The sequence below is a fragment of the Astatotilapia calliptera genome, chromosome 3 (assembly GCF_964374335.1).
Source record: "Astatotilapia calliptera chromosome 3, fAstCal68.1, whole genome shotgun sequence".
NCBI classification, from domain to species: Eukaryota; Metazoa; Chordata; class Actinopteri; order Cichliformes; family Cichlidae; genus Astatotilapia; species Astatotilapia calliptera.
In genome coordinates this window covers 39,971,845-39,997,116 of record NC_137424.1, presented here as the reverse complement: position 1 = coordinate 39,997,116, position 25,272 = coordinate 39,971,845, and the positions used below count along the sequence as shown (strand labels likewise).

The following is a 25,272-nucleotide window of genomic DNA, read 5'->3' as shown; positions in this document are numbered from 1 at the left end:
GGAGGAGCATCAGCTCTATTCTCAGCCCCCCCTCCCCGAATGACTGAGCAACTTGCCCTATTCCTAAGGGAAAACCCAGAAACCCTTACTATAGTACGGTATAGTTCTGAACTATAGTCAATAATATCGTGTTAGCCATCTGATACGAGTCAGGAGGAAGGAACGCCAGACTGACTCTTGTCTCAGGGGGAAGGCCTCAAAAGATTTTTATTTAACAATGTGACATTTTACATTTTCATAAATAAAATAAAATAAATTAAAACCTAGTAAAAACCAAGAATTAGCAATAACAAATCAGACTTAACCACTATTTTCTATCTCTTATGGTCATACTGAGAGGTTCAGATTACAGACTATTGCAGACAGAGAACGAAAACACAGCTCCCACTCTTTTATTTTAAAATATTTTCTTTTCTTTTTAAAGAATAAACATATAACATTCAAATCAAAGTTTTAACAGCACTGCGCTCCTTTCTTTGTCAGTACATAGTACAGGATGAGTACATGTACTGAAATATCCGTTTACATCACTTGGAGCTAGTTCTGGGTCATTTTGACCCAGCATTTTGAGTTTCTTGTATTTTGGTATTGTTCTGTATTATGGTTTATGTTCTGATTCATTAGTTGTGCTGTTTTGATTAATATTATCTTGGGTTTTGGTTTAATTCTTTTTTATTTTTGACAGTCCCTGTTCTGCGTTCTGTCTCTGTCCTCATGTCTGCTCTGTCTGTCCTGGTCCCACGTCTCCTGTCTAGTCATCTCTGTTTTTCTGTTCCCTCTGTATCGTGTCAGCATTGTTGTGGTGGGAAGTTTGTGTCTCTGAGTCTGAGTCTGCGTCTGTGTGTGCTGTTGCAGTTCCTGTTGTACTATGATAGTCTTGTGTGCGTTGTTAGAGCATCTAGTTTTGCCTCGCTTGTCTCGCCCTGCTTAATTTCTCCCAGCTGTGCTTCCTTTCTGTCTACTGTTCCCTGATTACTCCGCTGTGTATTTCAGTACTTTGTTTATGATGCGACAGCAAGTGGTGACTGACAATCGCGTCGTGCTGTGTATTCTCGCTTTGTGTCCCGAGCATTGCCTGGCTTGAATTTTTTAGTTTCTTGTTTCCAGTTCTCAGTTCCCAGTTCAGGTTTTAGTTCTGCATTTAAGGTTTTGGTTTGTTTTTGTGATGTTTACTCCCACAAAGAGTTTTTCCAGCAATAAAAGCTGTACTTTGAGTTTTACTTTCCGTTTCTGAGTCCTACATTTGGGTCCTTCATCCTGCCTGCCACAGCCCACACCAGGGACTTCTTCAGAACAGACGGCCGTGGTGAGTAAAACAGACTTTTTCCTTACCCCTCGCAAATCAATAACAATTAAGATTGTGACTGAGGACCTCACCTCACAAGATCTAAAAGCTGTTTCTCTTTGCCCTATGAACAAGAACTCTGATTTTGTTTCTGATTTTGAAAAACCTGAGATTTCTGTTTGTACCACACTGTTTGCTACACTACACAAGGGACAAAATCACAAACTTTTAATGTTTAGTCTGAACCAGTACTTACTATGGACTATCGTACTGCCCAGTTGATTAAAGCAGAGACTGTGTTTCCTGTTTTTGGACCCATCTGTGAGGAAGACTGTTATTCTCCTGTTTTTCCTAAATCTCTCAATTTTAAGTTGGTATATTCTGACTTAGAGTTTTCTGTTTCTGATCCTGTGAACCCAGAGTCTGTAAATCCAGAGTCAACTAAAGATGATTGTTTTACTGCTAAGATAACTGAAAAGGCCTTAAAAACAGTTTCTTCAGAGCCAGGTTCTGAGGTCTTTACGTTTCATGTTTCTTTCATGTTGCTCCTGCCGAGCCCGGAGTTAACAGGACTGTTAACTCTAAGGATGTGAATGTAAAGGACTGTTTTTTACCTGCTCATTCTCAGAAGGGAAACAATATTACAAAGGTTTCTGTATCCCAAGAACTGGCATCTTTGGAGAATGTCACTCTCTCCAGAGATGCCAGTTCTACAGAGAGCTCAGGCAGACTCACCCAGCCTGCAATTAACTTTGTCTTGCTGCAGCACAAAAACCGTCCAGAGCTTGCTGGATGTTTCATGCAGCCTCAGCTGACTTTGTCTTAGCCAGACGTCTCCACACCTGCTGTGTCTGTTCCCGCTGGGGACTCTGGAGAGAGGCGTAAGCCGTCTGTTCCCACTGGGGGCTCTGGTGACCCAATCCAGCATTCCGCAGATTGCATGGTGCTGTCCAGCCGTCGGTCTCCGCTGGGTCCGAGGAGTTGCTCTAACCATCAATGGCGTCACCATCAGCGCCAGCCCAACCATCCACAGCTGCCATGCTACCACCTGCAGCCACCAGATCAGGTTTGCCAGAGGTAGTCCACACATGGGCCAGCACAGGACGACCAGTGTGTCGGCATCTGGCCTTGTGCTGGCCCATGTGTGGGCCACCTCTGGCAAACCTGATCTGGGCCACCATAGGGCCGTCATTCTTTGTGGTATGTGTGCCATGTGTAAGCACATTGTGTGGGCCAGATCCAGGCCATACCAATTTTGCTATGTCAGAACTATATGCTTTAGCAAAAAGAAAAGTTTTAAGCCTAATCTTAAAAGTAGAGATAGTGTCTGTCTCCCGAATCCAAACTGGAAGCTGGTTTCAGAGAAGAGCGGCCTGAAAACTGAAGGCTCTCCCTCCCATTATACTTTTAAATACTCTAGGAACAACAAGTAGGCCTGCAGCGCGAGAGCGAAGTGCTCTAATAGGGTTATATGGTACTACAAGGTCATTAAGATAAGATGGGGCCTGATTATTTAAGGATGTGAGGAGCAGGATTTTGAATTCAATTCTGAATTTAACAGGGAGCCAATGAAGGGAAGCCAATACAGGAGAAATACAGTGGGGCAAAAAAGTATTTAGTCAGCCACCGATTGTGCAAGTTCCCCCACCTAAAATGATGACAGAGGTCAGTAATTTGCACCAGAGGTACACTTCAACTGTGAGAGACAGAATGTGAAAAAAAAATCCATGAATCCACATGGTAGGATTTGTAAAGAATTTATTCGTAAATCAGGGTGGAAAATAAGTATTTGGTCAATAACAAAAATACAACTCAATACTTTGTAACATAACCTTTGTTGGCAATAACAGAGGTCAAACGTTTACTATAGGTCTTTACCAGGTTTGCACACACAGTAGCTGGTATTTTGGCCCATTCCTCCATGCAGATCTTCTCGAGAGCAGTGATGTTTTGGGGCTGTCGCCGAGCAACACGGACTTTCAACTCCCGCCACAGATTTTCTATGGGGCTGAGGTCTGGAGACTGGCTAGGCCACTCCAGGACTTTCAAATGCTTCTTACAGAGCCACTCCTTTGTTGCCCGGGCGGTGTGTTTTGGATCATTGTCATGTTGGAAGACCCAGCCTCGTTTCATCTTCAAAGTTCTCACTGATGGAAGGAGGTTTTGGCTCAAAATCTCACGATACATGGCCCCATTCATTCTGTCCTTAACACGGATCAGTCGTCCTGTCCCCTTGGCAGAAAAACAGCCCCATAGCATGATGTTTCCACCCCCATGCTTCACAGTAGGTATGGTGTTCTTGGGATGCAACTCAGTATTCTTCTTCCTCCAAACACGACGAGTTGAGTTTATAGCAAAAAGTTCTACTTTGGTTTCATCTGACCACATGACATTCTCCCAATCCTCTGCTGTATCATCCATGTGCTCTCTGGCAAACTTCAGACGGGCCTGGACATGCACTGGCTTCAGCAGCGGAACACGTCTGGCACTGCGGGATTTGATTCCCTGCCGTTGTAGTGTGTTACTGATGGTGACCTTTGTTACTTTGGTCCCAGCTCTCTGCAGGTCATTCACCGGGTCCCCCCATGTGGTTCTGGGATCTTTGCTCACCGTTCTCATGATCATTTTGACCCCACGGGATGAGATCTTGCGTGGAGCCCCAGATCGAGGGAGATTATCAGTGGTCTTGTATGTCTTCCATTTTCTGATGATTGCTCCCACAGTTGATTTTTTCACACCAAGCTGCTTGCCTATTGTAGATTCACTCTTCCCAGTCTGGTGCAGGTCTACAATACTTTTCCTGGTGTCCTTCGAAAGCTCTTTGGTCTTGGCCATGGCGGAGTTTGGAGTCTGACTGTTTGAGGCTGTGGACAGGTGTCTTTTATACAGATGATGAGTTCAAACAGGTGCCGTTCATACAGGTAACGAGTGGGGGACAGAAAAGCTTCTTACAGAGGACGTTACAGGTCTGTGAGAGCCAGAGATTTTCCTTGTCTGAGGTGACCAAATACTTATTTTCCACCCTAATTTCCAAATAAATTCTTTACAAATCCTACCATGTGAATTCATGGATTTTTCTTTCACATTCTGTCTCTCACAGTTGAAGTGTACCTCTGGTGCAAATTACTGACCTCTGTCATCATTTTAAGTGGGGGAACTTGCACAATCGGTGGCTGACTAAATACTTTTTTGCCCCACTGTATGTGGGGCTCTTTCTATGTCTCTTTCTAGTCCCTGTCAGGACTCTTGCTGCAGAATTTTGGATTAATTGAAGGTTTTTCAGGGAGTTTTTAGGACTTCCTGATAATAATGAATTGCAGTAGTCCAGCCTGGAAGTAATGAATGCATGAACTAGTTTTTCAGCCACCTTTTACTAGGTCAGAGGTTCGTGCTGACCATGTTTTCTCCAGTCCTTGGAATCCGTTGGTGGCCAAGCTTGCTGGTTGTCAGTGCTGCAAGGTGTATGGCTCCGCATATTCAGGGGTGACCTCCCTCTTCATGCACACTCCAGTGCCAAACTCGTCCTTCACGTTCATGTTCCTGACATGTCCGGCCAAAGGAATTTGACTGTACTGATCAGGTGACGTTAGAGCTGGGCGATATAAGATTTTTTCATATCACGATATGTTTTTTTCATTTCAGGCGATAACGATATCTATCACGATATAAGCCAAATAACTATATTTGTATGATTTAAATTATGTCATTGCTCACAAGTAAAATGTGAAATAATCAGCAGCTTTTTTTGATTTAAATATTTATTTCCCATAATAAGTTCAACAGGGCAGATGTACTTGAGGAACATGAGACTTCAGTTTCAGATAAGTAAAGGCAAATATTGCAAACTACACAAAAGGTAGCTGCTAAAGCCTTTAAGTTTCAAAATAGAACAAATCCTTCATTTTCGACCGTGTTTATTGGTAGCACGTCTTTAGCAAGACAGTAGGCTATGGAATTCGTTATGTCTCTTAGCTTTTTTGTTATATGGTAAGACGCTGGAGAAAGCCGACTCAATTGACTGTTGCTGCTTCGCAGGGATTCCCCTGGTTGTTTTCGATGACGAATTAGCGCTTTCAGTCAGAGATTGAGTGTGCCCTAGTGGGTGGCACTGCTTCAGGTGATAAAAAAGGTTTGTTGTAGTTCCAGACTTTGTGGGAACATGCTTTCGGCACAGTTTACAGTGCGCGCTACTCTGTTTTTTGTCAAACTTCAAATAGCCGAAATACCTCCACACTAGGGAACTTCTCTGGCCCTTCCTTTAGACAATCTCTCCGGCACTGGAACCGTCATCTGTGTTCTCTTCGGTAACCTTCGGTCACGCTCTCGGTTGATTTTTCTCTAGTCTGCACACTCATTTCCTCCATTACCCGGCCGGCACGCTGACTGCTTCCCAAACAAATACACATGTGCGGCTTGGCACTTGTGCTGTACGTAGCAAGACATGTGACGTGACGCTGCGGTTGTGATTGGTTCGGCTCTGCGCTACATAATTTGGATTGGCTGTTCTTTTCTTTTTTTTAAGAGCAGAAGAGAGAGAGATGAGGTCTATCGCAATAGTTTCATTTTTCTATCGAGAAAAAGTTATTCCGCAATACATATTGTTATCGTTGTATCGCCCAGCTCTTGGTGACGTATATCTGAATAGAACTGAGGCTGCTGCACTAGCAGGGATCTCTGACACCGGAGGTGGCGGGAGGGGAAATGGCTCGGTGCTCTGAGGATCAAGTGGAAGTGATGCCTCTGGCCAAGATAAATTCTGTATATCATCTCCCAGTATGTCAAAGGCAAGTACAGTGTGTGGGTAGGCCTGGAGGCATGGTCAGGATGAGGAGCCTGAGGCATGGCATCAGTCCACAAGGACTTCCTTTGGTCCTGGGTAAGTGAGCCTAATGCTGAAGGTTGGGGAGTTGGAGACGATTGGAGGACTGAGGACTGGAGAGAAAGAGCACCAAGTGGAGTCTGAACCTCCCGTCTGAGCTGGTTATTATCTTCTTGTATTTCTGTCAGTGCTGATAATACCACCTCCGAGGTGCCATGCTGGGAAGTCTGGTCAGCTAGAGTGGCTGAGGTGTCAGGATGTGCCCCATGGTCATCAGGGGAGTAGTTGTGTGACACATGCGCCTGTGGTAGCAATCTCCTCGTCAACTGCACCAAGAAGTCATCGAGATAACAAGGTTGATGACCATCGAGGCGAGGACGAGGAGTGGATGAGAAAGCCATCTTTCTCAAACTGCAGATCTGGCTCGAAGGACCATGGAATTGTAACCAAGTGGTCGGTGGGGTTATAAAAATTAATAAAATAACAACGCCACCTAAGGGAATTTCACCCCCATGAAATATAGAATCGTTTGAGAATAAAATATAATAAAAACAACGACGTTTGCACAGGTTAAGGGATGCACACCGAGGCCGGCTCAAATATTAATACAATTTTATTTATTAGTATAAAGCAAGATAAAACATCAACAATGACAGAGCACTGAATCTAGCGTCGTCTAAAACTGTGTCCCAAATTACAATAAGAATAAACATGGAACTGGGACTTACCAGCAGCTGTGGACCAAAAAGAAAACCACACAAAAAACACTACAGTCTATTCACCCAGTGCTGTACAACAAAGGAAGTGTGGAAGTGTTGTTCCTAGAGCAGCGGTCCCCAACCTTTTTTGCACCACGGACCGGTTTATGCCTGACAATATTTTCACGGACCGGCCTTTAAGGTATCGCAGATAAATACAACAAAATGAAACTAGTACCGGTACCGAAAAAACACAAGATTTATTCATAACACACCCGAAAAGACCCAGGAAAACCAAGTTAACGATAAAAACGATAACAAAATAACGCTGAAAACCAATAAAAACCCTGAAAACTATACATTTCACACCTGAGCCTCAACTCTCGCGGCCCGGTACCAAACGACTCACGGACCGGTACCGGTCCGAGGCCCGGGGGTTAGGAACTGCTGTCCTAGAGTATTTAAAAGTAGAATGGGAGTGAGAGCCTTCATGTTGAGGGGGCATTTTAGCCATTTAAATGAGCTGTGTTGGATCAAGGACACATCTAAAACCCGCAGGACACCGGTCCTTGAGGCCTGGAGTTCGACACCCCTGTGAATACTATTGTTTTGGATTCTTTCTTTTCTGAGTCTCTTCTTTATAAAAATGCCAGACTTGATAGCTGAAAGCATTGCCAGAATTATAAAGCGGGTTATTTTAGCTACTAATGCACGGTGCCACCAAATTTCATTTATAATGAAATTAAAATACATTTGTGTCTATAACAAGAATCTCAGATTTGATATACTCTTCAAGATTAGATATATATTATGACTGACCTGGTGTTTCATCAGATTAGATGTGCTATGTTGCCATGACAATTTTTCTGAGATCCTTGTCTGAAACAACACCTGAGATGGTTTGTGGTTCACCACCGCTGCCACCATACTGTGTGTTTGTTGTTCTTTAACACATCAGAGGAACACTTCCTCTAATCCTGGTACCACTCCTCATGTTCCGGGACGAAACATTTGTCACAGACTGATTTAGTAGTACCCTGACAAGTACAGAGTTTGATATCCAATCCCAGTCTGTTTGCTGCTTGCAAGCTGCTGTACTTAATCACATTGAGAAAAGACCAAAGAAAATAGGAGCGGTGGATGTTTATATGCTAAAATTGGGTCATTTTAGGCCATTGCTAGATGGTTGATACGCAGCGTGATGACCTGATACATGCAAGAAACCACAAGAGCCTCTGATGAAGGAGGTGCTCACAGACAAAGAAGGGACAAAAACAGATTTCCTGTATTGTACTCAAAAGATTTGTTTAGACACCATTGCCATCACCTCTTCTGGCTGCTCAAGATCGCTTTGCACAACTTCAATTTGACTTTAAAAAGAATCTGAACAACTTTTCTCATCCAGCTCAGCTCTTTATCTTCTTCCGCAGGTGAGAAACCTCATTAGGAAAAATGGAGAGCAGTTACCTTGTGGGACGCATGTGGAACCGTCCTAAAGCCTCAGGAATCGCTCTAGGTAAAATCTAGATGTTAACATCATGAACCCTGGTGTCATAGTTTTATTTCTGTAAATATCATTTGAAGAAAATGAGTTCAGTATTTGATTTTTCTTGCAGCGATTTTTAAGGGGTTTCTTTGCACCCTGAACATTCCTCAGCTTGCAATTGGTGAGCTTCATATTTACTTACTTACTTGAGTATTCACAGGTGTTAAGGTTTTCCAGGCAGCTCTTATTGATTTTGTTTGAGTCATCCTCCTTGTGTCCACCAGGGGGAATATACCTTCATGAGTGTCCACGCCAGCACTACATCCCCATCTATCTGATAGTGTTGGGAGTCTTTAGCGTGTTTAGTGTGTTGCTCTCCTGCTTGCCCTGCTCCAAGGAGCCTGAAGAAGGCACCTCCAACCCACTGAACACAATCTACAAAGCCTGGACCTCACTGACAATTTTATTTTTCATCTGCTGGGTTATTGCTGGTGAGTTAAAAAGTCAAGAAAGTGACCTGTTTGCGGTTGCCTCCCTGTTAGAATTGTGTAAATAATATCGTGGTCATCGGACAAACCACCGGCATAAATTCACACCAAAGAGATTAGACATTAATGGCTCTCAGCACCGCAAACAGAACAGGACTCCTCCTAGACAATGTTTACAATGTGCTTCTTGCAGCTTTTATGGCAAAACGTTTCTATTGTAGACCGCATTAGTGTCAGCTATATGAAGTTCCAAACAGCCAGCAAAAAAATATGATACTGTGTTAAGTGCTCTCCCTCAATCATGTCACTCAGATTCATCATAGCAGACACTGAGTCTTATGTACTCAGGCTGTAGGGTCTCTGTCTAACCATTAAAGCTTGTGACTCATACATACACATTGATATCCTACGCTAGCACAACATGCAAGAAGCCAGCTGGGACAAAAACATGGATGTCAATTAGGCCTGTAGTCTTAAGGGTTGAGTGTCTAATTGATCAAAATCTAAACTGCCCATAGGTATGAATGTGAGTGCGAATGGTTGTCTGTCTCTTTGGCTACGTCCACACCAGTGGCGGAGCGAGGGGGTGGCTTACTGGGCTTAAGCCCGGGTTGTTTTGTCAGAAGCCCGGGGTCTTTTGGAGTGTAATTTTTTCATAGTTAGATGTCTGGCTGACACTGTATAAAACAAAAACTACACACAATATTCGAAGCACATAGTGCACACTGTGGGAATTTACGACTGTGCGTAAATCCCCCCTAATATTGGTATGATCCGAGCTCAGACACTAAGCGGGGCGGGGCAGCTGCTGCCTGCGAGTGCGCTGTTAGAGAAACGCAGCCAGGCAGACAGAGGAGAACTGAAGTTCGACCAGGTACCAAAGCAAATCATTCGTACTGTAAAAAAAAATGTAAATATGACGGTGTATCACGAAAGATTGATATCAAACAGTGAATCAGCAAACGGCGAAATGAAAAGCCGAACAACAACAATAATGTTTCTTTAGAGAGTCTTAGCTTACATGTGTGCTTATTTCATATTTTCAGTTGTTACCCTCCACGGCTAAATAAATCGGTTTCAGTAATGCACTGATATACAAGAATGGACATAAGGAGCTTCTTTCAAAGAAAAAACTCTGGTAGTATTTTATATATTATGCTTTGTATGTTGTTCAGTATATTTCTATGCAAAACAAGAGGAATTTCAATACACAGCAGTATATTCACAGTTTAAACCAGATATTTACATACACTTTATGGAAAACACAAGAACATTTTTTTACTGTACAACATCAATTTAGAGTAAACTTGTTTTGTTTTGGATAAATAAATATTGAAATATCTTTTGAATTAGTTAAATGTCAGAATAAAGAGAGAGAGAGAGGAGTACATATACACTAAGTTTATTGTTAATTAATAAGAAACTCCAGACGATTCCATTCTGAGCTGAAGAAGCTTCTGATTGGTTAGTAGAGTGCATGTGAGTAAATTGGTGGCACACCTGTGGATGCATATAAGGCAAAACACAGAGCCTGTTTCTGTGACATGGGAAAACCAAGAGATGTCAACCAAAACACCAGGAAAAGAATCGTGGAGCTCCATAAATGTGGCTCAAGTTTGAATACAATTTGGTGCCATTTACAATTAAGAAATACAGATAGTTTCTCTCTTTACTCTTAAAGTTAACAAAAAAATTTTTATGTTTATCAATCTAAAAAAAAATAAACATTTAGTCTGATTTGATGTTACAATTAAAAAAGTGTTTTTATCTGAAGAGTTTGTAAATATCTGATTTCAACTGTATATTTGATGATTGTCAGCACAAAGAGGGAGAGAGAGGAACAGAGGTGGAACAAGAGCAGGTGAGACACATGTTAGTCAAATGGTCGTTTACCAAAAGTATCACTGTATCATAGGTACTCATGTATCTCGTACCTAGTGTTTCTTTTTAGGTTTGCTATTTTTCAAATTCTATATTTATTAAGTTTTGCAGGCTTGTTTGCACAACAAGGCTAAATAATTATATAAACTTTTCTCAGGTCTATGATGATTTTTAGTGCTACTATAATCTAGTTCTGATTCTTGTTCTGTCTTGGTTAAGTCCTCAGTAGTCCTGATTTTGAACTGTTGTAGTCCTGTTTTAATTCCGGATCAGTTCTGGGTCTGGTTGAATTGGGGTTTAGTCCTCGTGTCTTGATACAGCCCCGACTTTGTTCTGCCTTGCTGCTTAATTAAAAAACTAGCTTAAGGTGTCCTGCATATGTGATATATATTTTTCCCTTTATGAAGTCATTCTTTTTTGAACAAAACTCAAAACAGAGCCTATTAATCTTTCAGTCATTTCTACCCCCCCCCCCCCCACACACACACACACACACACACAAAACAAATCCCACATGCATACTACCCTTTAGGGCTAAGCCCCGGGTGTTTCAAATGTCTGGTTCCGCCTCTGGTCCACACCGTTTTCAAATGTATGCATTTTGGAGAGCTTTTTCAAAACGCTGCGTTTTCCATGAGTGAAAAAAAAACTCCGTCTCAGTGTGGACGGGAGGCCAAAACGGAGAGAAAACGATGTGTTTTCAAACGAAAACACATTAATGTGGACGTAGCCTGAGACTGCGTTTTCGCTCACGGAAAACGCAGCATTTTGAAAATGCTCTCGAAAATGCATACATTTGAAAACGGTGCTTTCAGGTCGCAGTGTGGACAGCGAAAAAGGGAGACTTTCAAAAATGATGACACATGTTAGTCATATGATGTAGTCATGTGACCAACTGAACAAAGATAGTGGAGGACATTATACAGCAGTTGTATTGTTTGTGCTCAATTTTGACAGCCCTATTAAAGCTTAATATCAGTTTGTATATGCTTCAGATAGTTTTTCTTCAAATTCTTTAATTCTCACTCGCTTTTGCAACTTTGTACTTTTGTGCAGCAAAACTCCACCTCATTGTTAGTCCATTTAAAAAACTTGGTGCTTTTCCTCGACACTGGAACGTAAGCGTTTTCGGCCATTTCAATTTGGACGCACAACTCTGCTAAAACAACTGAAAATGATAGTGTGGACGCAGAGTTTTTCCAGACGAAAACGCCGTTTTCAAATCTATCCGGGCTAGTGTAGACATAGCCTTTGTGTTAGCCCTACGACAGACTGGCGACCTGTCCAGGGTGTACCCTGCCTCTCGCGCTAAAACAGCTGGGATAGGCTCCAGCGCCCCCCACGACCCTGAAAAGGATAAGCAGAAGTGAATGGATGGATGCTCTCAGTGTTTGTTGCTTTCTGTTAGTGCCAAAAAGTGCAGAAAATGTGTCACCTGATATTTTGAATCTCCTTATTTTGGTCACATCTCTTTTGCTAGCTAACAGCAACAGCAGTGGCTGACTGTATCTGTTTTAATTGTGGCTTTTGTAGTTGTGCAGTTATTTAGGTCATGCAGTACAGTGCATCTGAGTCATGATAAAGTAGGAGAGGTAAACCTGGTTGTGGATAAAATAGTAAAATTCCTGCTAATTAAATATTTCCCAAAATAGCTTTTTATTATCAAACTTGAATCCATCCATTAAATCCACTTATCATTATCAGGCTCCAGATCATTTTAATCCACATCATACCTTTTGAACAACCATGCCCATAAGCATTAAGGTATACTGGATGAGAATTAATACATGTTGTGACATGCATGAGCCACTAGGTGGGAATATATGGCTGTTTTAATGGATTACTAGATATTAAGCCCCTGAGAAGTACATGTAACATGAATTTAAATAATAGATAATTAAAATAATTGTCTAAACTCAGTGAGTCTTCGAGTGCTGCTGTGCGCATCCTGTCAGCTGTCAGGCCTCGAGCAATTATTATTAATTCTTAATTAATTTTTTTTTTTTCATAGGTGATGTATGGATCTACTCTATTTATCAGCCCAACTATGACAAAAACACAACAGATGTGAGCTCCTACTGCAACAAGACCCTTTACCTGTTTGCCTTCTGGATAAACACTTTCGCTAACATCTCATTTGGGTTTATTTTCTTGTGCTGCCCCTTGGTCCTGATCTGCTGCTGCCTGTGTCGCCGTGCCAATCCGAACAATGACGTGTAACAACTTTTGGAAAAAATGAGGGGACTGGACACACGACGAATTTGCTCTCAAAGCAAATATGTTGGAAATTCGTTTTAAAAAAACAGCAGGATAAGTGTGCGATGTGGCCGTGCATCTTGTGTTGAAAGATGCAACCCTTTCAGATTCTCAATTGAAAATACTACTGTTTTCTCCTTGATGAGCATTTTCTATACCTCTGCAGCAGCTACTGTTTATAGGAATTTTATTCGGAAATCAAGAAGATCACTGGTGTTTAAGAATTTATTCCAGAGGTGATTCCAATAGAAAAATTATCTTTTAGTTTCTTATCTGTGTACATATTTGTCCCAGCAAAAACACACATGATAAATGTCAGCAAGGTTTTTCTCACAAGTATTTCAGGTCGTCATTAAACTCTTTTAGCAATGCTACAGATAAATCTCAGCCACTGACATCATTTACTGCCATCCTATTTGCCGATAAACACCCAGCATCAGTCAGTGTCAGTATTCAGCTGATATATCTGTGAATCTGTAGATGTGCTGTTACATGATGAGCCACAAATTTGGGTTATTGAGTGTACCACCAGTGTATGAATGTGAGAGTGAATGAATAGTGGTATTGTAAAGCGCTTTGGGTGCCTAGAAAAGCGCTATATAAATCCAATCCATTATTATTATTATTATTACATGATGAAATTAAAAAGTCCTTTTTTTAATGGTATCATTTACAGAATAATTAAATAATAAATATATCATGTGTAATGTTATTTATCATACTTTATAATACTGTAAAGTGTAGTTTTCTGTGGAAACCAACACGTCTCTGTATTTTACTGTTCAAATGCAATCACACTCTGTGTTATGGATCATGGATTTGCATTTTGTCGTGTTAGGAATAAAAATGAAAGACAGGAGTGGGAAGCTTTTACTGTATGTCGCGGCTGTGTAGCAACAGGAAATAATTTTATCAGAAAAGAAGAAATTGTGGACCTACATGCTAAATGGTTGTGCACAAAAAGCATTAGACCTAGTCGCACAATGGATGGTTAAGGTTATTTTCAGTTTATCTGAACTTTAAAATGTGTAATTGGATACTGTCTCAATACTGAAGCTTAATTTTTTAAAATATCTGTTTCTGTAAAAGACTACGATGGTTAAGGATTAAAGTATACACCTCTATACACCACTCTGAGTTCAATTATTAGTTGTTAATAATCTCTGACTTGGCTTGCTTCCACAGCGTGTCTTTTTCCCGTCTTTCTTCCCTAACCCCAACCGGAAGATGGGAAACCACTAAATAAGAATCAGTGTCACAAAGACGAAACCGTGGAGACTGTCATGATTTCATGCAGGAAACACCAAAAAGCTTAGAGGCTTGCAAAGTGTATGGCTGGGGTGACCGGTTTTAGTCATGTATTTATAGGTGGGGGCTCAGTGCAGATAAGAAAACTAATATTTAGGTTTTCAGAAAATAAAAACAGTTGAACAACAGAGAAATCTGTGATAGACTTGAAATCCTATGTTTAAACATGTAGTCTCAATGCGATTGTGACCTGTGTACAAATTAAAAAAAAAACAGACAAAGATTTACATAATAAAAGGACGTATCATACATTATACATGCAAATTAAGAAAAATGTGCAAGAGTAATCAGAATCAGGGGATGCAGGTTTTTTGCTAGTGTGTTCCATTTATAAGCAGCAAAGTCCAAATGCTGGTTTTGGTATTCGATGGGACTGTTGTTAATTTTATGCAGGCTGCTGAACCTACATCTTGACTGCCACAACCACTACTTATGGCAGTCCTAATATGTAATGTTCGTGAATCGATCACTCTCATGCCTTTTAGACTTAACGGCTGCTACGAGGCCTTGGAGGGAGGGAACACTGCAGAGGCCCTGATCGACTTCACTGGTGGAGTTTCAGAGCCGCTCAGTCTGGATCGTGAGGCTCTAAGACTTCACAGTGACCAGAGGAGGGCGCTCTGCCAGACTTTAACCAAGGTCCATGAATACAAATCCCTCATCACTTGCTCCATATGGGTAGGGCTTCTGAGTCTTGAACATTTTAAAAACTGTTAAACAGATTGGTTAAAAAGATTTTACACGTTTCTCAGCCTGCAGAGGGGGAGACCGTGGAGTCAGTGCTGGAGTGTGGGCTCGTGCGAGGACACGCCTACGGGATCACGGCAGTGAGGAAGGTGAGGTTGGGGGAGAAGGTACTGAAGAGAGGCGGGACATCCAGACTCTTTATGGTCCGCATGAGGAACCCGTGGGGGACCACAGATTGGACCGGTGCCTGGAGTCAGAGGTGAGAGGTGACTTTGAAGTCTTTGCACTGGCTTCTGCCACATGTCAGACTGCTGAGAGCATCTTGTAGGAGCTCTGGGGGGAAAAGTCTTTGCTGACTTTAACAGTGTCGCTGTGGTTTGCAGCATTTTATAATGCCACTGCTGATATTCTGGAGAGATTCTGACGTTTTACAATAGTTTGGGATTTGTTTTACTGGGGTGGAGGGACATCTGCTGTTCACATCATGGAAGTCTGAGAACTGGATCACTAAAGGTTTCTAGAAGCTGAAACACTGCTTTTATTTTTATGTCCTTTCCAAGTGTTCTGCTTTCTGTCCTTGTGTGCCCCCTGCAGGTCAGAGCAGTGGCAGCAACTGAGTCGTGCAGAGAGGGACAAGATGGGGCTCGTTGTTCGTGATGTCGGGGAGTTTTGGTACTTCTGATTTTTATTATTTGAAGAACAAAAAGTCATGTGGGTTAGCTGGTTTCTGCCTCACATTTTATTCTTTTCCTTTTCCCTCAGGATGGATTTCGAGGACTTCTGTCAACACTTTACAGACGTGGTGGAGAGGACTCTCTGCTGTGGCCGAGATCTCGCTGGAGAGAAGTGAGCTGCTACGGGGAGTGGGTTCTACCTCCCCCCACCCATGGAGCACCTCCACCCACTGTGCTCCAGAGTAACTCTACACTGACTCTGAGTAAGAGCAGCAACGGGCCTGGAGGGACCAAGCAGAGTGGGAACAGAAAGGAGGATCGACTCGGTGAGAGTCAACAGGAAGGAAGGAAAAGAGGAAGAAGCAAGCCTGATGTGAACAAAGTGACAGCAGAAAAGGGTGGTGGGAAGGTGAATGGAGTATGGAAGGTGGAGTTGGATAAGAGGAGCCGGCGTGGTGGATGTATCAATCACAGGGACACCTTCCTGCACAATCCACAGGTAAATATACGATTGAAACCAGGGTTTGCATCAGCACATGAATGCTAAAAATGACTTTTCATTCTTATCAGTTCATGTTTGAGGTGCGAGCCAAAGAGGAGGAGGTGCTGATCTGTCTGCAGCAGGAGGACAGGAGGATGTGGAGGAAAAATGGAAAAGGAGAAAACCTGCCTATTGGCTTTGAGGTGTTGAAGGTGAGCCGGGCCACTGAGCAACCTCACGTTTTTTGAGTCATAAAAAAAATATTTCAGTCCTTCCTCATCATCTGCAGGTGGAGGTGAACCGCTGCAGTCGGGTGCAGTGCGTGGTGGAGCAGGCGGCCAGCTCCATCTACATGGATTCCCGGAGTGTGACACTGAGGGGAACTCTGACTCTGGGACGTTATGTTGTGCTGCCCACCACCTTCCTGCTTCGCCTCTTCTCCCACTCTCGTATCAGACTCAGGTGAAATGCTGGTCAGGAAAGAAGGGTTAGAAATAGCTTTGAACGTTCTGATATTTGTAGATACTGAAAAGGTACGGAGGACCAAAGCTGCCCAAAGATTTCAAAACAAAAACATTTTTTTACAATTTTATTTTTATATTTTCCACAATTTATGTTTCCAGTGTTTTGAATTCTGCATTTAATTTTTCATTTATCAACGTACTTACTTATTTTTCTGTATTTCATTTTACTTTGCAAAGCTATGTAAAGCGCGTGTTCTCGTCAATATTAACAGGTCTGCAGTTTGTTGCAATCCACTTGGCAATTGTGTCAGTCAATATACGTCAATATATATGTCAGTCTACGTCGGACTTAGACTTGCTGAGTCCCCGATGCTCCGTGGGTGGTTTGTCGCAAGCTGGGTGACGCGTTAGCCAAAGTCCTAGCAGCATCCCCAACTAACGTATGCCTCACGTCAATGTGATATTTTAAGCTGGAAGTGCTTTGGTGAAAAGAAAATAAATTCTTCCACAATGTGCATAATACTTTATGTTGGTCGACTGTTCCGTCTTGTTATTTTTTTAATACTCAGATTTCCCATTGAGAGGGCCAGTGTGGTTAATTGGTTCAGGTGCCCGTCACTACCAGATCTATCTCTGCCTATTGCGTATGTGCGAAGGTAACTCTACTTGGACAAACTGCCCGAAATGCGTTGACAGAAACATTTCAGGGATTTTGAGTCATTCTGCACTCCAGATGCGTTAACTGCTTTAAAAATTTTAATCGCATTAGCCGTGATGTCGGATTAATTTGCGTTAATGCATTAATTTTGACGGCACTAATTAAAATTACTGAAAATTATAAAATGTCTAATCAGAATTAATCAGGTGAATAAATACAAAGTTAAATAATACAGGAAAGGTTTAGGAGGTAACAGAAAACTAAATGTAAGTGACATTTTTTTAAATTAAATAATGAAATACTCATTTTAATATTATTTAGTCTTAAAGTAGATTTATTAATTAGTTTGCATTTTTGTATAGTTTTAATTCTGGTGGTTTGGCCCTTCAATAGAACAGAAAAAAACAGTAAAAAAAAGCTGGAAATTTGACTATAATATTTTTTTCTCAGTTAGGATCATAAATGTTATATAATTTCTTACATATCATTTCTCACACGTCAATAGAAAAAATCTCTTTTTTTATTTTATTATCGCTCAGCAGACCTACTTGCGTTAAATCACTGAAATGGTCAGTCAGCTAAGAGCCATAATCTCTTCAGCATGTTCTGTCCTGCCCTGCCATCTCCCTGCAGTTGGGCATGCCTAGGCTGATGCCTGAACATCCTTCACTGGCTTCTTTCATGTATGTGGAGGAGCATCGGTTCTATTCTCTGCCCCCCCAAATGACCGAGCAACTTGCCCTATTCCTAAGGGAAGACCCAAACACCCTTACTATAGTACGCTATAGTACAGGAGGGAGGAGGGAACGCCACAAAACGAAGGTGAGCAGACTTAGACTGACTCTTGTCTCGGGGGGAAGGCCTCAAATGATTTTTATGTAACAATATAACATTTTAAAAATATACATATATCATATATATATACATATACAATACATAATTTTCATAAATAAATGAAACTAGAAGCACTTGTAGTAAAAAGCTAGAATCAGCAGTATGAAATACACACCGTAATTCAATAACAAATCTGACTTAACGACTATTTTTATCTCCAGTGGTCAGACTGAGCGGTTCGGATTACAGACCGCTGCAGACAGAGAACCAGAAGTTCACAGTTCGCATTCCTTTCTTTTAAAATCATTTTATCTTTTTTTAAAAAAGCATAAACATGTCTCATTTCTTTATCAGTACATATATGAGTGCATGCAATGAAATATCCGGTGACATCACTGGGACCCGTAAGGGTGAATCATTTTTAATAGCATTTCTTCTCATTAGACTCAAATCTGTCTTGTAGCATTACTACACATTACAATGCTTACAAAAACAATGCACATATACGTGTATTGCTGATATTCGCAGAGCTCCACTCCTCTGTTTAAATGCAAACAATAAACTTTTGAGAAGAACAAACGGCCCATTCCTTTTATCTGCTCTCATGTGACAGCATTTGATTATCAGGACAGCTGCTATGTGTGAGCAGCTGCTGTAAGAAGTGAAGGACCTCAAACTGCCACGACCATTGCTTTGAGCAGAAAGATGATTTCACCCTAATGACACCCTTAGTAATTCAGCCTTATTTGCATTTTATGTTACAATCGTTCCTACTTTCTCAAATATTTAACACCAGTTTAACATATTAGCCTGGAAATTTAAAAATAAATAAATATTGAAATATATCTCTGAAAACAGTCCAAAGGAATGAAACATTCAGAAACCTTTTTGGAGCCATTTTTTAGGCCGGTGGTATGAAAAGAACAACAGTTTAAAATTGCATTAAGTAATTGTTTTTCAAACTGTTTTATTTAAGTATTGAAGTGTTTACACAGTGTGTTTCACAGTCATTTTGAAGCTTATCATTAACAACTCTCATTATTAAACCGGATGTGTGTCAGAGCCTGTCACCTCTCGCCTCTTTCACAATCAGCTGACCGCGTGAGCGAGCGCTTTAGTTTGTACGCGCGCTCCCTAGAGGCGGAGGCTTTGCATCTGACTAGGTGAGGCTGTCAGAGACGCGAGCAGCTGGCAGGAGGTGAACTCGGAGTGAGCACAAGGTAAGAGATTTAAAAGGGAATCTGTCATTCGTTTATTTAAACACAGAAACTCATTTTCCCCTCCCTCTGTCTTTGTGTTGACTTTTTGCTGTTGTTTGAGGGCTCGAGAGACGACACGCGCTTCGTGTCTGTGTCCCACGCAGGCGGAGACGCTTACCGTCTTGCGAGCTTAAAAAATTAAGGCGAGGCTGCAGTTTAACGTTAAACGTGCTGGATAGGGAACATTATAAAGCGTATGGGGGCGTTGAAAGCAATTACGTCACTTTTATAGGAACTCCGTAAAGCAACTCGGATGCTGTTAAAAGTTTGTTCAACAGGATCACACATGCTTTACATTTTTCCCTCGTGATTGTGTCTGCGTTCTCTCTTTTGTAATGTGGAACACGAGCTGTTTCCTTTCCTCTGCTCTTCCAGTAATATTGGTCAAACTGGCTTTGTAGTGAATGCAGACACACCTCTCCGTCTTCCCCTTTATCTTCTTCACTGCAGTTCAGTCGATCCAGTTTCCACACAGACTGAATCCACTCCGTGTTCACCGCGTTTAATCACATTTACTGTCTGTGCTCATAATTAAGAGCTGCAACATAAACTGCAAGAAAGTAAATTGAATTTAGGCTAATGTGGCCTGCTTTGCTATTAAAGGACCCTACCACAGATGGGAATTTGTTCGATGAGAGATGGGGTCCAGCTGCAGTATGGGAAATGTAGTATTCATTGTTTTGGACTCTCTCTTCTGAGTCTCTCCTACTTTATAGAAGAGACACACTTGATAGCTGGAAGCATGCCCATGAATTATAAATTGTGTTATCATAGCTACTAATGCACGATGCCATCACCTTTCATTTACAATGAAATGAAAATATGTTTGTGTCTAATTCGATGATTGGAGTTTTGGTCAGTAATTTCATTTTTTGTTTAAAGCTTCTCAATTAATAAAAGTTGCTCTTTTATTTTTTTTATTTTTTTTTTTAGCAATGACACTGAAATATTTGGGAGGTTTCAGTTGACGGTCTATAAATATTACAAGAATGTAAAATTTTGCAAGACTCAGAGGTGTCCATTTAACCCTCTCAAGGCAGGCGTTGCCAATTTGCAACAGTTAAAAACTAACAACCTGATTACCCCACATACATATTTTATGAGTTTTTTTTACTCAGAAGTACCACTGCAGGACTTGGTTGTGCATTAGCAACAAAAAGTTTAATGAGAGGGTTAAGTTTTTTTTGTTGTTTTTTTTGTTTTTTAATCAGTTACATCTTATTGAGCGCTCAGAGAGCTTCAGTGTGGAAAATGGCTCCTCCGTGAAATAGAAATATTTCAGACGTGCCATCTCACATAAAGTTAGGGTGATTTACTGTTAACAACAACGTCTCACTAAAAGTTTCATCATTATCTCCCAATGCTAATGCTAGCTGCCGCTCTGCTAGTGAATTTGGTTTTCAGATTTGATATAATTTAATGTCTTAGATATACAGTATGTTGTGACTGACCTGGTGTTTCATCAGATTAGATGTGCTGTGTTGCCATGACAACTTTTTTCTGAGAGTCCTTTCAATTGAGATTGTTTGTGGCTCACCACCGCTGCCACCATCCTGTGTTTTTGTTCTTCCTCAACACATCACAGGAACGCTCTCTTTCTTCCTCTAATCCTGGTACCAGTCCTCATGTTATGGTACCAAACATCTGTTGCAGACTGATTTCGTAGTAGCCTGAAAAATACAGAGTTTGGTATCCAATCCTAGTGTGTGTGCTGCCAGCAAGCTGTTGTACTTAATCACATTGGGGAAAATTAAAAAAGAATAGAAGTGGTGGATGGTCATATGCTAAAATTGGGTCGTTTTCAAACATTTCTCGATGTTTGATAGCCCGCTTGATGACCTGACAAACCTGTAGGTTGGAGCCCACAGGAGCCTCAGACGAAGGAGGAGCTCACAGACAAAGATACAAATTTCTTGTATTGTAATCAGAAGATTTGTTTTGTTTGCTTCATTGTCACCGCCTTTTCTGGCTGCTCAAAATCGCTTTGCACAACTTCACTTTGACCTTTAAAAGAATCTGAACAATTTTTTTTTCTCTCACCAGCTCAGCTCTTTATCTTCCTTTGCAGGTGAAGAAACTCATTAGGAAAAATGGCGAACAGTAACCTTCTGGGACGCATCCGGAACCATCCTCAACCCCCAGCACCCGCTCTAGGTAAAATCTGGTGGAACACTGGTGTCATAGTTTCATTTCTGTAAATATCATGTGAAGAAAATGAGTTCAGTGTTTTATTTTTCTTGCAGCGATTTCAAAGGTGATTTTGTGCGGCATGCCCATTGCTCAGATTGCAATTGGTGAGCTCCATACTTACTTACTTGACTGAGTGTTCACAAGTATTAAAGTTTTCCAGGCAGCTCAGATTGTTCTTTTTTTGAATCATCCTCCTTGTGTCCACCAGGGACAATATACCTTCATGAGTGTCCGCGTGAGCGCTTCATCCCCATCTATCTGATAGTGGTGGGAGTCTTTGGCCTGATTCTGTCGTTGCTCTCCTGCTTGCCCTGCGCCAGGGAGTCCGAAGAAGGCACCTCCAACCCTCTGAGCACAATCTGCACAACCTGGAACTCCTTGACATCTGTCTTTCTCTTCTGCTGGTTTATCGCTGGTGAGTTAAAAAGTAAAGGAAGTGACCTGTTTCTGGTTGGCTGCCTGTTAAAATTGTGTAAATACAATCATGGTCATTGGACAAACAACCAGCATAAATTCACACCGAAGAGATTAAACATTAACGGCTCTCAGCACCGCAAACAGAACAGGCAATGTTTACAGTGTGCTTCATGCAGCTTTTATAGCAGAATGTTTCTATTATAGACCACATTAGTTTCAGCTCCATGACTCTCCAAACATCAAACTGAATGTATTAAAAAGCCAGCAAAAAATATATGGTGCTGTGTTAAGTGCTCTGCCTTCATTATGTCTCTTAGATTTATCATAGCAGACACTGAGTCTTATGTACTCGGGGTGCAGGATTCCCTGTCTAATCATTAAAACTGATATCCCACGCTAGCACTGCGTGAAAGAAGCTAGCCGCTACGAAAACGAGGAGTACAAGCTCGAAAACATGGATGTAAATTAGGACTGTAGTCTTTAGGGTTGAGTGTTGATTGATCAATATGCTCTCTTTTCTCATTGGTCAGAAGATCAATAGCCATTATTCTTGGCAGAGGGAAGAGCAGATCACAATCTGTATATGAATGATGGATGTAGCTTCCAGTTCTTAAAAGTTTAGCGAATGGAGAATTTTCTTAAACCTGCGACGTGACTGCTGCGACGTGACTGCTGCGACGTGACTGCTGCGACGTGACTGCTGCGACGTGACTGCTGCGACGTGACTGCTGCGACGTGACTACTCTGGTTCTAAAAATACTTAAGGTTGTGCAAAGTCTCTGAGAAAATGCTCCTCAGCTTCCTCATTGTCTCACACTTCCCGATGGCCTTATCGCCCTCAAGTACTGGTATTGCCTGGGTAGGGGCATCCAAACGCCTCACAAGAAGGAATAAAGGAAGTAAATTTAGTAAAGTTATGTTAGAAAATGATGGTGGTGTAAGATTTGGATTAATCCATGTCTGGGAAACTGGGCCTAGTTTTCAGAAGTAATCTGGAAGGTCTAATAAGATCAAGACAAGACATTATTTTAAAAAAGGTTATGAATTAAGAATGTTGAAGGTGATCACAGTAGATAAACCTTAACTCATTAAAGACTTAAATCTATCCATAGGCTCTCAGTGTTTGCTGCTTTCTGTCAGAGCCAAAAAGTGCAGAAAATGTGTCAGCTGATGTTTTCAATCATCTTTTCAATTGTCTCTTTTGCTAGCTAACATCACCAGCAGTAGCTGACTGTATCTGTCTTAATTGTGGCTTTTGTGGTAGTGCAGTTATTTAGGTCATGCAGTACAGTGCTTCTGAGTCATGATAAAGTAGGTGAGGTAAACTTGGTTGTGGATAAAATAGCAAATTTCTTGCTAATTAAATATTCCCAAAATAGCTGTTTATTATCAAACTTCAATCAAATTTTATCAGGCTCGCAGGGGCGCTGGAACCTATCCAAGCTACCATTGGTCGAGAGGCAGGGTGCGTTCTGAACAGATATTCCATTTGTCATAGGGCGTTAACAAACTGCAGGCAGTTAATTGGGAATCTTTCTAATTTTGTTTTAATTTTTTTTTTTTTTTTTTTTTTTTTTATAGCACCCCCAGCATCCTAATGAAAATGCTGGTAATCTGAATTTGATCATGTTTGAAAGTCTGTACTTAGATCAGAGTGAGCCTATAAGTTCTGTTTTGAACAACCAGGATAAAAGTAAGATGGATTAGATGCACATAATCCAGAGAAGGAAAAAACTGGATTACTAAAACCAGATATTTTTGAAGGGTGAGAATGAGAATGTTGTAACATGCAAGGGCCACTAGGTGGCAATATATGGCTGTTTTAATGGATTACTACACACAAACCCCTGAGAGGTACATGTAACATGAATTAAGATAATTAGAATAGTTGTCTAAGCTCAGTGAGGCTTCAAGTGCTGCTTTGCACATCCTGTCAGCTGTCAGGCCTCCAAACACTAAAGTCCAGCTTATGTGCAGAGAGATCAAACAATTATTATTCATTCTTCACTTCATTTGTTTTTTTCTTTTTTTTTCTTTTTTTTTTTAGGTAATGTATGGATCTACTCTATTTATCAGCCCAACTACACCAAAAACACAACAGATGTGAGCACCTACTGCAACAAGACCCTGTACCTGTTTGCCTTCTGGACCACCACTCTGGTTTACATCCTGATCGGTTTGTTTTTCGTGTGCGGCTTCTTGGTCCTCCTCTGCTTCTGTCTGTGTGGCCGTGCCGATCCCGATGACGACGTGTAAAGACGTTCAGAAACGATGACGGTACTGGACGCACACAATGAATATGCTGCTGATGCAGATATGTTTACGAATATGTTGTAAGTGTGTGATTTGACCGCGCATCTTGTGTTGAAAGATGATCATTTTCTATACCTCTGCAGCAGCTACTGTTTACAGGAATTTTATTCTGAAATCAAGAAGATCATTGGTGTTTAAGAATTTATGCGAGAGCTGATTCCAACAGCAAAATTATTTTTACTTTCCTATTTGTTTCCATGTTTGTCCCAGGAAAACACGTCTATATTATAAATGTGAGGAAGGTTTTTCTCACAAGGATCTCAGCTCGTCATTAAACTCTTTTAGTGACGCTACAGATACAGATGACATCGTTTACTGCCATCCTATTTGCTGATAAACGCCCAGCATCAGTGTCAGGATTCAGCTGATACATCTGAATCTGTAGATGTGCTGTTACATGATGAGCCACAAATTTGGGTTATTGCGTGTAAATGATGAAATGGAAAAAGTCACTTTGGTAATGGTATCAATCAGGGAATAAACGAATACCAAAAAAAAATCCTGTGTAATGTAGTTTTTCATACTTTATAATTCTGTAAAGTGTAGGTTTGTTTTCTGTGGAAACCAACACTTCTCTGTATTTCACTGTTCAAAATGTAATCACATCATTAAAGTCTGTCAGAGGTTTATCGCTGTAAGTTATGGATCATGAATCTTGACATTTGAAATAAAAGACCTGCCGTATTTTGTCATGTCAGAAATAAAAACGAAAGACAAGAGTGGGAAGCTTTGTGTGGCTAATCGATTTTATCTGAAAAGCAGAAATTCTGGACCTACACGCTAAACGGTAGTTATCTGTGCAAAAAAGCATTAGACCCAATCGCACAATGGACAGTAAAGATATTTTTAGTGTATCTGATGTTTAAAATTTGCAATCTGGCACTGTCTCAATATCAAAGCTTATTTATTCAAATATCTGTTTCTGTGCAAGACGACTATGGGTAAGAATTGAAGTATACACCTCTATACACCATTCTGTTTTAAATTATTAGTTATTACTTCTCCTGCTTGGCTCACTTCCACACCCTGTGTTTGTCCAGTCTTTCTCCCCTTAACCCAGCCGGTCACAGCAGA

The 25,272-nt window shown here is 41.1% G+C and overlaps 2 protein-coding genes and 1 pseudogene across 4 annotated transcripts; all 3 read left to right on the top strand.

Moving 5' to 3' along the window:
- Positions 1-1,184: 1,184 nt before the first annotated feature.
- On the top strand, positions 1,185-14,037 carry LOC145420996 (transmembrane protein 272-like). The gene is made up of 5 exons (XM_080290664.1): positions 1,185-1,306; positions 8,233-8,318; positions 8,419-8,469; positions 8,573-8,779; positions 12,669-14,037. The coding sequence occupies exons 2-5, from the start codon at positions 8,255-8,257 to the stop codon at positions 12,875-12,877; spliced, it is 531 nt and encodes a 176-aa protein (XP_080146790.1). The 5' UTR covers positions 1,185-1,306; positions 8,233-8,254; the 3' UTR covers positions 12,878-14,037.
- A 658-nt stretch (positions 14,038-14,695) lies between these two features.
- LOC113013096 (calpain-5-like) lies at positions 14,696-16,670 on the top strand (annotated as a pseudogene). The gene is made up of 6 exons (XR_013904223.1): positions 14,696-14,899; positions 14,974-15,167; positions 15,503-15,580; positions 15,671-16,081; positions 16,153-16,275; positions 16,353-16,670. The product of XR_013904223.1 is annotated as a calpain-5-like (transcript).
- Positions 16,671-19,026: 2,356 nt separating this feature from the next.
- Positions 19,027-24,924, top strand: LOC145420994 (transmembrane protein 272-like). 2 transcript variants are annotated; one of them, XM_080290655.1, is made up of 5 exons: positions 19,027-19,239; positions 21,347-21,432; positions 21,522-21,572; positions 21,677-21,883; positions 23,933-24,924. In XM_080290655.1, exons 2-5 carry the CDS (start codon positions 21,369-21,371, stop codon positions 24,139-24,141), a joined length of 531 nt encoding a protein of 176 aa, XP_080146781.1. In that variant the 5' UTR covers positions 19,027-19,239; positions 21,347-21,368; the 3' UTR covers positions 24,142-24,924. The 2 variants fall into 2 exon arrangements, with proteins under 2 accessions (XP_080146781.1, XP_080146784.1); XM_080290658.1 differs by having other exon boundaries at positions 19,101-19,239; positions 21,322-21,432.
- The last annotated feature ends 348 nt before the right edge of the window (positions 24,925-25,272 follow it).

Coding starts and splice junctions, on each gene's coding strand:
- LOC145420994 (XM_080290655.1), top strand. CDS start 21,369: ATGGCGAACAGTAACCTTCTGGGACGCATCCGGAACCATCCTCAACCC. Junction 21,573..21,676: donor CATTGCTCAGATTGCAATTG/GTGAGCTCCATA, acceptor TGTGTCCACCAG/GGACAATATACCTTCATGAG. Junction 21,884..23,932: donor CTTCTGCTGGTTTATCGCTG/GTGAGTTAAAAA, acceptor TTTTTTTTTTAG/GTAATGTATGGATCTACTCT.
- LOC145420996 (XM_080290664.1), top strand. CDS start 8,255: ATGGAGAGCAGTTACCTTGTGGGACGCATGTGGAACCGTCCTAAAGCC. Junction 8,470..8,572: donor CATTCCTCAGCTTGCAATTG/GTGAGCTTCATA, acceptor TGTGTCCACCAG/GGGGAATATACCTTCATGAG. Junction 8,780..12,668: donor CATCTGCTGGGTTATTGCTG/GTGAGTTAAAAA, acceptor TTTTTTTCATAG/GTGATGTATGGATCTACTCT.